General features: G+C 39.3%; 1 protein-coding gene across 2 annotated transcripts in view; it reads right to left on the reverse strand.

Moving 5' to 3' along the window:
- Window positions 1-771: 771 nt before the first annotated feature.
- LOC137290446 (fibroblast growth factor receptor 1-like) overlaps window positions 772-13680 on the reverse strand; it is an 80100-nt gene continuing 67191 nt past the window's right edge. For both annotated transcript variants that reach the window (XM_067821394.1, XM_067821386.1), the window contains 9 exons: window positions 10680-10768; window positions 9658-9768; window positions 9245-9410; window positions 8524-8634; window positions 7610-7818; window positions 6107-6220; window positions 4567-4678; window positions 3006-3102; window positions 772-1558 (listed from right to left, as the gene is read on the reverse strand). In XM_067821394.1, the coding sequence (XP_067677495.1) occupies window positions 1387-1558; window positions 3006-3102; window positions 4567-4678; window positions 6107-6220; window positions 7610-7818; window positions 8524-8634; window positions 9245-9410; window positions 9658-9768; window positions 10680-10768 (1181 nt within the window). In that variant the 3' untranslated portion in view covers window positions 772-1386. The remainder of the gene's footprint in view (window positions 1559-3005; window positions 3103-4566; window positions 4679-6106; window positions 6221-7609; window positions 7819-8523; window positions 8635-9244; window positions 9411-9657; window positions 9769-10679; window positions 10769-13680) is intronic.

A 13680-nucleotide genomic window follows, 5' to 3' on the forward strand; every position in this document is an offset into this window, starting at 1 on the left:
CAGGATCTTTGGTGTGTCAAGCGAATGCTATAACCTCTCGGATGCCACACTGAACCATTAAAGAAAAAAAGCTTTCAAGTCTTTTCGTGTGGTGATAAAACGGAACCCATCACTTCTCAGTTCTCATTTTGAGAGACACTTATTGTAGGAATATGGTGCTTCTAAACAGAAATGTGTTCCGACTTCAAAATAAATTTCAAATTATGTCACTGCTCACAAAGTGAACTTAGCCCGATGTTCAAATCAAAATGTAATGTTAGATAAAGCTTAAAGGAAGTTGAAAGAGCAACTGACTGATTACTTCCACTTACATTAAAATTCTCAATGAATGTTACTACTGGGAGGATCAAAGAGCATCAAGGGAATGCTTGACATGTTCCAACATAACTAGTCCTTCAAGTCGCAGAAGCACGTACCGACAAACAACATGTGTTTTCTTGTGAATACACAAATATACTTCAAACCATTTGTGAGGGGTTCAGAAATTTGGAAATGAAGATTAATATTCTGCATGAAAACTACACGCATTGTTTTACAAGGACAAGAAAATTTCAAACCACTCCTGCTGGTTGAAATGAAAGGAAATTTTAGCAGTTTAGCTTTGGCAAGAGTTTCTTTTGAAAAGATGAATGTCAGATCTACCTGAAATATAAGTTCTTGACTATCATAAATGGATACAAACACAGAACTTCACTTCTGAGAAGGAAATAAAATTCTGGTCATTTGTAGTTGTCTGTTTTTTATCCTTCAATGATTATATACTTCTAAATATTTTTTATTCTTTTTTTCCTATTTTAGATCTTAGTTAAAACAAGAAAAAAGTGAAAAAGATTTGTGAGTAACAAGATATGATTGTAGGACAGTGTCTCTAAGCAGTTGAAATATTCTTATCAAATTTTGAACAGGCTATGTTGCCTCTCGACTGTAGCTGCCATCTTAATATCTGCAATTAACAGGCAAAAGGAATTCCATTGGGTAAATTTGTCTCAATGAGATAACATTAAATGTAACAAGATCTATCAATACAATCTGTTATGAAGGATGATTTCAGGAGACACTACCTATAAAGGTGAAGGTCAAAGTGTCAGACTAAGACGTGAAGGTCACTTACAAAGAACAACCAACCTGCAACTCTAAAATATATTTTTCCATTCCTTAACTGTAAATAAGTGATATCAGTGATACTATAGCATATACTTTAGCACATATGTGTAACTGTCCATGACCATGATTCTTATGTACTGTCAAGGTCACTACTATAGCAAGGTCAAGATCATTCATTAAGAAATGTCTCGAGAATACACACATGTATGATTATGACAGTAAACTTGTCAAACATTTGTGAGGTCTGACAAATGACCTTTTTTTTATCTAGGTCAAGGTCATTCAGGACACTGTATCGTCGTAACCATCTGGTGTTTTCAGATAATCTGGTAGTCGGTCGAACATGATGTGTGTGTAATGGTCTTGAGCTAATTCGGTGAGAGCTTCAATTATTTGACTGTAGGTCGGACGGTCTTCAGGGTTGCCATGCCAACAAGCTGACATCATGTTGAACCTGAAGAGGAAGCACACATACCTTGAAAATTTTCTCTTTCAAATTCCAGACCTGACTATGAAGCAATTGTATCTCAGACATGGTCTAAGGGAATCAACTCCGTTGAAACATGTAAAGCAGTATCTCCAAGTCAGAGTTTTAAAAGTACAATTTGCTTTGCAAAAACAAAATTTATGACCCTCCAAAGCCTTGATATGCCAGCACTTTTAATGGATTCCACCAACTAGATGACATCATCATTTTACCACAAAAATATAACATGTCTTTGTATAATATGCTAAACACTGAGAAAATTTTAAGCAGGAAATCTTTATGAAATTTGCACTGGTCCTGACCTTGCAAACATTTTAAGACACAGAAAAGTCACTGAATGTTTGTGGGGTTTTTAAACATTTTTCCATATCATACAATAATATAACATCTTTAAAAAACAATGCAGCACACCTAAACCATATTGTCTCTTAGCACTACACTTTATTAGAACATTATCAACACTGTCTTGTCAATGATTCATTCAGTCATGCTGATAGCTTGAAATTTAACAATGTACTATAAGAACATATGACACTTGGTCTACCACACTGAGTTCATCCCATTGACACTTTCAGTGTCAAGTGTCTTAATTAGAGATTGTCTTTAATCTAGTCTCTTTGATCTGCTTTTATCCCCTTGGTCAGCCTTGTTGAGCTGAGCTGAACTGAACAATGTTATTTTTGCGTAGATGGGCGACTCTTGTAAAAATAGCATGTTGCAGAACCGGATGAGGTATCAATGTCGCAAAATTATAAAGGTACGAAAATTTCTCATTTTACAGTACCTACAGTGATGTAAAAGGGACAGTGTCAGGCTTTTTCACCAATATTTCGGTCTATAATACACATAGTGGGGCATCTCACTCACTTTAGCTTCCTATTGATACAATGAAAGACTTATTATTCCTTATGACTTGCCTTAAATTGATAATTGAAACTTCAAGGTGAACAGTTTCCAAACAGATAACACTTGCCATGCATAATGTAATGTTTACATACTCAAGCTAGCTACAGACACTGTTTTTGAACTACATTTGACAATCAGCTTTAACATGTACCGTTTATTGCTGGAAATATGTAATACATCGGTTGTTTTACAGAAACCTTGAACACACTACAGTTGATTATGAGTGAGTTTAGCTTTTTGTCACACTCAGCAGTAATCCAGCTAAATGGAAATAATCTGTAAATCTGAAATAACCTATCTGTAAGTAATCAAGTCTTGACCAGACAATCCGTTGATCAACAACATGAGCATCAATCTACTCAATGGGACATGATGACATGTATCAACCAGGTCAGCGAGCCTAACCACTCAATTCTGTTAGTCGCCTCTTACAACAAGCATGGGTTACTGGAGATCAATTATAACAAGGATATTCACAGGTCCCCCTGAGTATAAGCTGGACACTTACAGGTGTGGACTGCAGTGTTGTGGCTGGGGCATTCTGTAACCTGACTGCACCCTCTCCAGAACTTCCTGGGGTCCCATGGCAGGGTATGGGGTCATCCCTGAAACATGCAAAGAACTCATAGAGACATAAGTATTTCACTGTAACATACCATTCAGACAATATATCCATCTGTTCAAATATGCACGTGATATCTTCAGAATCATGCAGCATGGAAAGATAAATTGAACGAACATCAAAAGTGGAGAAGTATATAGAATTTGCAATGAGGTGATGCCACTATATCATACATCTTTCCTACAAAGACCAAATCACAAATATAGCAGTGAGCAGCTTAATCACATCTCATGAAGTCAAGAAATGCAAACATAAGTGGAATTTTCAGGTCATCCATTTCAAGCTGTCCTTGAAAATATCATCTTCAAGGTCCCCTCAAATTCAGCGAGAAAAGAGGAGTGAGTGAGTTCAGTTTTACGCCATACTCAGTAGTATTCGAGTTTCAAGGGGGTATCAAAAGGTTTTAATTATCACCAAGATGTTTTCAGGGTAGAAACTCTATTCTGATTTCTTATCCTAAGACTTCTCTACATAGTCACCATCCCAAGTGACACAATTCTCCAAACATTTTCTGACCTTGTTTAGCCCGCTTAAATAGACCCTCTAATCTAATGGAAAACCAACACTCTGCCTCTCCAGTGACCTCACTGGTATCAACAAAATCAAGACTACCCACATCTTGGCACATCTGTCAGGTACATATGATCAGTTTGAAATCCCCTTTCCATTTCACAACAGTATCATAAGATGGGCTATCATCACCATAAACAGATTTCATCTGCTCTTGATTCTGTCGGGCAATTCGACCCACCAATTGCAAAAATAATACTGAAAATACTGATAACACTGCATGACTCAATCTTCTGCAAGCATGGGGTTACTCATGTTCAGGATCAACTACCAGCAGAGTGAGTGAGTGAGTGAGTGAGTGAGTGAGTGAGTGAGTGAGTGAGTGAGTGAGTGAGTGAGTGAGTGAGAGAGTGAGTGAGTTTAGTTTTATGCCGCACTCAGCAATATTGCAGCTATATGGGGGCGGTCTGTAAATAATCGAGTCTGGACCAAACAATCCAGTGACCAACAACATGAGAATCGATCTGCGCAATTGGGAACCGATGACATATGTCAACCAAGTCAGCAAGACTGACTACCGGACCATTAACTAGATAAAGATCACTGATGGTTTTCAACATAATTTCTAAAAATAATTTATGGCAATAATCAGAATTGTTGTATAACCCCTCGAACATAGTAGTGGTGCGTAAATAATTGACTCTGGACCAGACAATCCTTTGGTCTACAGCATGCGTATCGATCTTTGAAATGGGGATAAAAGGACATGTGGCAACTAAGTTAGCAAGCCTCACAACCTTATCTCATTAGTCACTTAGTCATTCTTATGACGAGCATGGGTTACTGAAGATCAACTCTTGCCAGAATCATGACAGGTAATTCAGTGCAAAAGGATATCTGATACAACAAACTCATCATCAAATGACACATCACTTACCAAAATGTAGTATTTCCCACAGAACTACTCCATATGCCCACACATCTGTCTTAATGTTGAACACTTTCTCCGATAGACACTCAGGAGCCAGCCATCTCACAGGTGACGATGACTGCAAACATAATGTTTTGTGATTATTGTTTAATTCTCACACCAATGCTTAATCCTCACACACCAATATTCCATCTTTTTGACATCAACCTATAAATGAAAGAGTCTGTCCCAGACAATCCAGTGATTGATGTCATGAACATCTGTCCACAATGTTCTGGATACAAGTGTGAGTCAATTGGTTATGGCACATCATTGTCCTCTGACTGGTGTGTGAAGTTGCTCATAATATTAATCCCTGGATTATCTGATCACGATCAGTTGTTGCCAGATCACTGTCACATTCCTGGAATTTATTCATGTGCCTATAACATTTTTCTCTGTTTGTTGTTTAACGCCGCACTCAGAAATATTCAAGCTACATAGCAGCAGTTGCACCAGACCACACAATCCAGTGATAAACTGAACATTGATATATGCAGTTCGGATAGAGTGTTACGTGTCAACAAAGTCTGTGAGCATGACCACCTGTTAATCACCTCTTACAACAAGAATGAGTTGCTGAATTCTGACAATGAAGTCTAGCAATGTCGAGATGACTTTCCTTCAGACGTAACAAGTCTACTAGTTACTTGTATGTAACATTATAACTTCATTATAAAAATTCACCCAAACCCCATTTCAATTCAGTTTTCTATGTAGGACCATCAGTCATTTATCATTTGATTCTTCGTACAAGAAAAAGCATCAGATTTTATTTAACTCTCAGACTTCACTTTTTTAGCATGAAAACCATGGTCAATGTAGCATTGTCTACTAACAACAATTTTCATTTGACAATACGTCCTCCATCAACCGATCACATTTCACATTATTTCAGTGCTCGAAATGGCTCAAGCTGGATTCAAAATTACGTTCTGTTTGTGTGGAAATAATTTACATACATATTCAAACATTGAATTGAAATAGTGAAATTGGCTATCAAAAATCAAAACTAAAGTGTCAGTTTCAATTGTCGATGAAACACACCCAATCGTTAAGCTCTAATTATACAATCATTCAGTTTCTGTTTGATGGTTATAACTTGGTTGAAACAAACAACCATGGGTATTATGCTGACAAAGTCCCGGCAAGGGAACTAACTGTGTGCAGGACTTTGAAGACATCTTTGGGCATCTGTGCACCCTAACTTCTGTGAAAGTGAGTGAGTGAGTTTACTTTTGCACACACTCAGCAATATTCCAGATATAGAAGTGGTCTGTAAATAATTAAGTCTGGACCAGACAATCCAGTGATCAATAGCATGAGTACCGATCTGCACAAGAGGTAATCAATGAAATGTGTCAACTAAGTCTGTGAGTCTGACTACCTGGTCCTGTTAGTCGACCCTCATGGCGACAAGTCTAACTTCTGAAGGATGAGAAATGAGATCACTGTACTCCCATTCTGATTTGAATTTATGTGTACACATCTGATTCACAGCACCTACCAGTTCATATATATTCCTTTCTGCCACCTCTTGTGGAAACCCAAAGCCAGACAGTTTACAGATGCCTCCTTTCGCAACCAGCACACGGGCAGTCTTCAGGCGGTAGTAGATCAACTGCACACAGAAGACATGTCATCAGACCAACAACATGATCAAATCTCAGACTGCTTTCATGTCAGTGACTTTTAGCATCTGGGCCAAGATTTTTTAAGCTCTCTTTAAGCTAAGATAGTCTTAAGTTAATGTTACTGTATGGCACTTTCAACAATCTTAGCACTAAGACAGCTTTGAAAATCTAGGCCCAAGTCATTAAGTCCTAATGCTAATCATTAATACATTGATCAGCCCACTATATCTTTGTTCGGCTCATTTAGTCCTAGCTTAGTCATTTATTATCTGGGGACCACTGTATGAAAATATCGTAGAGCTAAGGCAACCGTAAGTCTATGCTAAAATATGGGAGTTATGGTCACCTTAGCGCTAAGAGTACCTAAGTCTATGCTAAGATGCACCTGTCAGAAGTCTACGCTAATAAATGGGAGTTATGGTCACCTTAGCGCTAAGAGTACCTGAGTCTATGCTAAGATACACCTGTCAGAAGTCTACGCTAATGAATGGGAGTAATGGTCGCCTTAGTGCTATGATTAACTACGTTTGTGCTAAGGTACACCTGTCAGAAGTCTACGCTAAAGTATGGGAGTTATGGTCACCTTAGCGCTTAGAATACCTAAGTCCATGCTAAGATACACCTGTCAGAAGTCTACGCTAATTAATGGGAGTTATGGTCACCTTAGTGCTAAGAGTACCTAAGTCTATGCTAAGATGCACCTGTCCGAAGTCTACGCTAATGAATGGGAGTTATGGTCACCTTAGCGCTAAGAGTACCTGAGTCTATGCTAAGATACACCTGTCAGAAGTCTACACTAATTAATGGGAGTTATGGTCACCTTAGTGCTACGATTACCTAAGGCTATGCTAAGATACACCTGTCAGAAGTCTACGCTAATCAATGGGAGTTTTGGTCATCTTAGAAAACGGCACTCAGATCAGTAGGTCTGTGGTCAGTTAGTCACAGCTAGAGCAGTCATTCCAAGCCCTGATGTCAATGGTTAGTTAGACAGCTCCTTTATTGCAATTAGTGCAAAGTTTCAGTAAAGATACTAACACCGTCACAACACATGTGGTACTAGGACTTCCTTCATTGTCACAATTTCTTAAACACCTCCTAAAGAAGTCTTACAGGTCAGTTTGGCCCCAGTCTACATCTATGCATCATGTAAGAGTTCAGTGAGACACCTGCCTACCTTGAACCTCTGCCAGTGGTCCAGGCTGCTGGTTGTCAGGTCAGTTTGACCCTAGCCTATGTCTATACCTCATGTAAAAGTTCAGTGAGACATCTGCCTACCTAAAACCGCTGGCTACCTCCCCAGTCAGTCCAAGTCTCAGTTTGACCCCAGTCTATATCTATGCATCACGTAAAGGCTCTGTGAGACACCTCCGTACCTTGAACCTCTGCAGGTGGTCCAGGCCGCTGGCTATCTGGGCTGCAAGGGCCAGAAGTTTGTGAGGGTCAAGGGTCTGGTTCTGGAGCCGGACTGCCTGGTTCTCATTGCTGTGGTTGATGACCACCTCCTGTTGCCCTGGGCGATGTTTCTGGAGGAAAGCCAGAAGGCTCCCCTCTGATGTATACTCCAACATTACCAGCCATGGCTCTGGAGGAACGCACAAACATATCAATGCCACGGCAACAAAACCATAGTCCTTTCTATGGCAAGCGTCTTTATTGATATATGTTACTCACAGGGAGTCAAGGAGTATGGTTTTACAATACTTCAGCAATAATTACAGCATGGGAGGGGACATCAGAAATGGAATCAACACATTGTAGGGAGTGGATGGTTTAACCTACACCATAGTATCACCTCACTTTACTCAAAACTTTGATAAGATAGGAAATGAAACAAAACCTGATCGATCATTTTGGGTGGAAACATTCCAATTTCAAATTTGCTTGTGTCAAAACTTTGAGTTGGTGGAACAAATATTCATGAAAATATAAGAAGTTTTTCAATTCTTCTTTAGTCATGTGTGTGACATGTTACAAGCTTGCTTTGATGTTTGCTGAAGAACAAACCCATGTGGCTTGATAATCATCTCCAACTTCCTGTGTCAGGCAGAGAAACAATTTGTGATTTATTACTGTTACACTGATTACTTGCTTGGATAGTGTAACATTTTAAAGCTAGAATATTATGTTTTCTCATATGCTCATTTTGCTGTTGACATATGTGTAAACCAAGAATAAAAGCCTTACAAATATTCTCACTATGTGCATTAACATGACATGAGCACTTCACAAAAGTGATACAAAGGCAGTATATTCTTCAAAAGAAAATACACAGTTGCGTGTCACTGACCATTGGTGGTGTAGCTGCCAATGAGGCGGATGATGTTGATGTGGGCGGGCAGCATCTTCATCACCTCCAACTCCGACACAAACAACCGACGCTCATTTTCTGTCGATTCAGCTGAAACAAGCATGATTCATGGGACCATATAAAACACATTTTTAAAAAATGGCAACGTTATTTGAAATTACACTTCATACACATTTTGTATTATATCGCTTTTGTTTGGAGAGAACAAATTTGTTCATCGCTGGCAATAGGCATACCAATTCCCTTAAGGACAAGATTATCTATGAGGGGAATCAAAGTTGGGACAATGCTTTAAACTGCAAGGCTGCTTCAGCTCACATGCTCTTGTAAGCCAGAAACCATGTCATAGAGGTATGAAAAAATGCCATCAAACAAGTCACTGAATAAAACTACCCAATCCACCTTTAAACTAGCTTAGGGAAGTATTCTAACATGAAATCCCTACAGGGACACAAGAATGAGTGGAGATGTCAAAACATTATGGATGATCAACTTCTGTATTTGTGAAAATATTCGTGAAAATATAGAAGATGATCATCCATAAAGTTTCGTCATCTCTCTACAACCAACTTCTTGAATGCCACCCAAACAAATACAGATGAGTGCACAAGGGAATCTGTGGAAGCTGAACGGGTAGGGTATTAATCAAACTAGAACAATAAAAAACCTTGGACAAATGAGAATGATACTTCACACTTACAGATGAGTTTCTTAATAGCGACCCTCATGATGTCGTTGGTGCCTGGTTGTTTCCTCATTCTCCCCTTCCACACCTCCACGTACGACCCCTTCCCGATCTGCTCCACCAGCCGGATGTCTCGACGTGGAATCTCCCATGACATTCGCAGCTTGGAGTACTCCGATGGCTGAAGGAATGAGACATGTCATGAGAAAGGATGACAAGATATGGACAGGTGTTAGGATGGATGGGCAGATGGATTAGATTCAATCAGTTAGCTTTGTGTGAACCTTGAAATGCAGCCGCCTCCTCAGAGTCAATTTGGGAAAGCAAAGGAGATTTAACAACATCACCATTATGTAATAATTATGCTGGTTGATGAGTATTTGATAGGAGACCTGAGGGTTCACTATAGGGAGGGGTGGAGATCTCACCATGTACTCGGGTTGGTGCTGAAGGCTCTCATCAAGCAGCTCCACCTCCTGGTCATCCAGCATCTCATCATGTGCGCGCGATATCTTCTCTCGCATCTTCCGCTCACGCTTCTGTGAGAAAATCACATGATTTCTCATATATGTGACTAAGTTTGCAAATCATGTTTACCGCATGTTCAGCATCATGTAGTATCGTGATGTAGCTTATTGTGTCATTATTTTTCCCTTCTTTCCATTTTGCTCAGCTCATTCATAATTCTATCAATCTATCCATCCACCATTCTACAAATCCATATTTCTACCAATACATTTATTCATCCTTCTGACCAAATTATTTACGTCCTGTCATCCCCACTCCAACACACCCATTCTCTTACCTTACATTCTAGCTTCCTTCTAACCAAACATCGACTCACCCTTCCTGCATTCTGCTATTCGTCCATGGAAACACACATTCAACCACATACACACCATTCATTTAACCATTCATCCACTCATCCATCCATCCATCATCTACTTACCACCCATCCATCCATTTGTCCATCCATCTACTCACCCGCCTATCCATCCATCTACCCGCCAACATACAATCAACACAAACACATCCATCCATCCACTCACCATCTATAAACCCACCCACCCAACAAAGACCCATAAACAAAAACACAAACATTCAATCTATTCACTCACCTAATCCATCCATCCATCCATCCATCCATCGATTTCCCTCCCATCTATCCAACAACACAAGTACACCCATCCATCCATCAAGCCCATCTATCCATAATACAATCATCCATCAAACCCCTTCCCTCATATCCACTGACCACACCCATCCATCTATTACCCATCAACAAAACACACCCATCCACTGCTACCCATCCATCCATAAACCCACTCACCCACCTATCCATCCACCATCCCACACCCATCCATCCATCCATCCATCCATCCATAAATCCACTCATCTGCCCACTCATCTCTGCATCCACATACTTACCCATCCATCCCCCTCTACTAACCTTCATCCTCATGGCAAGGGCGACGAAGACAACGATGAGGAGGATTGCAAGGCCAGCACTGATGAGGGCACCGATAGCATATGGAGAGACTGAAACAGCAATGACAGGTAAACATTCTCTCATTCATCACTGACAATCTGTCACAAGAGTGTTCATATTACTCCACATCTCGACACTACAACTGCTTTACAACATAATGAAAAGTCAGTGTGTGTCGGCAGTGATCAGTATAAACATTGCAAGATACAATTTCATATTCATGCCTTTTTACACCTAAAACATGTTAACATTTGGCTGTTCAAGGAACACAGACGAGCTTGGAAACAGAGTATTGAGGAACTGGGTTGTAGCAGTGAGTGATGACCACACAGACAGTGATGGAATGACTGCTCCAGTTCATGTCAGAAAATTGTATGAAGTAAGGTAAAATGATCTATCAAACCAAGAATATATTAGATAGAATGATTTTCTAATTCATCATTTCAAATATTTAATATATATAATTTCCTATAAGGAAGCAGACGCAATCTGTTTTTGTCTGGAGCAACAAAATTATTACCAAAGTGGGTGGGTGAGTGAGTGACAGAGAGAGTCAGTGAGTGAGTGAGTGGTATGCATGTTTTTTTGTGTGTTTGCTTACACTTGCCTGGACTGTGGCCTGAATTTCATTGTGCTATTAGCCTTCTAGAAACAATGTCACAATTTCACTTGGATATCCCTGTTAGACACAGCATACCATTTGCCAACAAATTAAAGTCCTTGTTGTACCTCCTCGATGCCAAGCATCAGGCAGGGTAACAACAAGTCCCATCTTTGAACATGTTTGGGTATGGTAGGGCCAGGGATAAATCCATAGGCCTTCCACAATCTGGCCTGACACACTACCCAGTAGACCACAAAGGTGGGTCAACTACTATACCAGATATGCAAACCATCCTTGATTTGTTTGGCTTCTTTGTTTCTAAACATTGTCACAGTCTTATGTCAGGTTTTGAATTTTCTTAAATTTGTTCAGCAGTTGTACACGGCTTCCATCATATTTTATTTTGTGGATAATAACTTCTTTATTCTTATCCACAAAATATAGACTGAGTGAGTGAGTTTAGTTTTATGCCGCTTTTAGCAAAATTCCAGCAATATCACGGCGGGGGACACCAAAAAGCGGGCTTCACACATTGTACCCATGTGGGGAATTGAACCCAGGTCTCCTGCGTGTCGAACAAACACAAAAAATAGAATTCAAAATCAAATTCCTCTGAAATCAAATGCTGATATAAGACTTGACTTGAGCCATAATAAAATAAACATGAGCACTTCATTCATGTTAAATATTACAGAAAATAAGCAGCGCTTGGTATACCAAGTGTTTACGTGACAATCTATCTGCATGCTTCAATTGTTTTGGGGTGCGGAGTTGTGTGAGTTAAACATCCAACACAAATCAAGGAAAAAATAAACAGGTCAAAGCTTTCACAAAGCAGAGGAAAATAGACAGGCACACAATGTTCATTCCCTGTTAACCCATCTGTCAATGCTTAATCTAATCCATGAAAATATGTCAATAAACTTTAACATGAACGTAGCAGAATGTAAGTATTTTATAGACAGATAATTTAGTTAAGCATGATAACAACCCTTTAAACTTACCCAAGTACACTTAACTAATCCCGTAGTAAAGCAGTTATATAAGTTAATAATAAAGCATAAGACTTCATAGATAACAACTTCTTGTTTATTGGACTGAGTGCCAGTTTGATCTCGATTCTTGCACTGTTTTCAAGTTAAGAGTGTAAGCCAACGGTATTAGGGTCTACGCTGAAAAGTCACACAAAACATGTAAGTCAGTGAGTTTGGTTTTATGCCGCTTTTAGCAATATTCCAGCAATATCATGGCAGGGTACACCAGAAATTGACTTCACTCATTGTTCCCATGTGGGGAATCAAACCTGGGTCTTTGTCATGATGAACAAGCACTTTAACCACTAGACTACCCCACCACCCTCAAGTAAAGTTGTATGCTAAGTGTGACTGACTCATCCACTCTTGTTTGTCAATACAGTAATTAATGCTATGTCAGTTTGGTTCTGTTTGTCTTCAGTCTTCTGGTCCAGAAATGTCTTGACTACTGATAGAATTTCTATTGCTTGAGGAGAATGTGATTAGATCTGAGGTGTAATATACGCCACCATTTCTCTCCTCTGGTCACTGCAGCCATCTCCACTCTGCCTTACATGTACACCATTGCACGTATTGAGGTAAGTTACTTCAGAGATCAGTCATATTTATCATAAGAAGATTAAGATACAGTGTTTCTGTCCATTAACTATTCATGTATCAGGACATCTTTAAAACAGATATTGAAACTAGTTCGGTATGAATTAATTAGTATGTTTGGTAGTATTTCAGTCAATGCTGCAAATTCCTGGCTGCCTGACAGTCTGGGATGGTCTGTTGTGTGGCTGGATGGCCAGTTTTGAAAAGCAGCATGCCCAATGATGGGGCTGTTATTGCCAGGTAATGTATTCAATGCAATCCAGATGATGAATAATCCTTTTTAACTACTAACTTAAATAAATTTGGACATGTTCCCAGATATTTTTATTCTGACATTTATCTGATATATTTAATAAGCATGTATGAAACTTCAAACTTTACTTATTTTCTGAATAAATATCCTTCAGCGAAGACACTAGCATCAGATAAGTGTACAACCCTAGCCATGCACACCATGATGTCAGGGGGAGTGGTGGAGTGGGCAAAATATGCAACCCTGAATGAGACATTTCCCCACTCATTGCCTTGTTTCTATGGAAACGCACCTCCTCTGGCCACCTGACTGACACAGTAGGAAATTCAAATCTGGATTTGAAAATGAGAAATATATTTTAAATAAATAAATAAACATAAAATATCCAAATTATATTCAAGGAACACTACTTCAAACTGACAGCTTCTCATAGAGGGTGCGGCGTTTTCTTTTCAAACTGATTGAAACATCAAA

The sequence above is a fragment of the Haliotis asinina genome, chromosome 1 (genome assembly GCF_037392515.1).
Source record: "Haliotis asinina isolate JCU_RB_2024 chromosome 1, JCU_Hal_asi_v2, whole genome shotgun sequence".
Classification (NCBI taxonomy): domain Eukaryota; kingdom Metazoa; phylum Mollusca; class Gastropoda; order Lepetellida; family Haliotidae; genus Haliotis; species Haliotis asinina.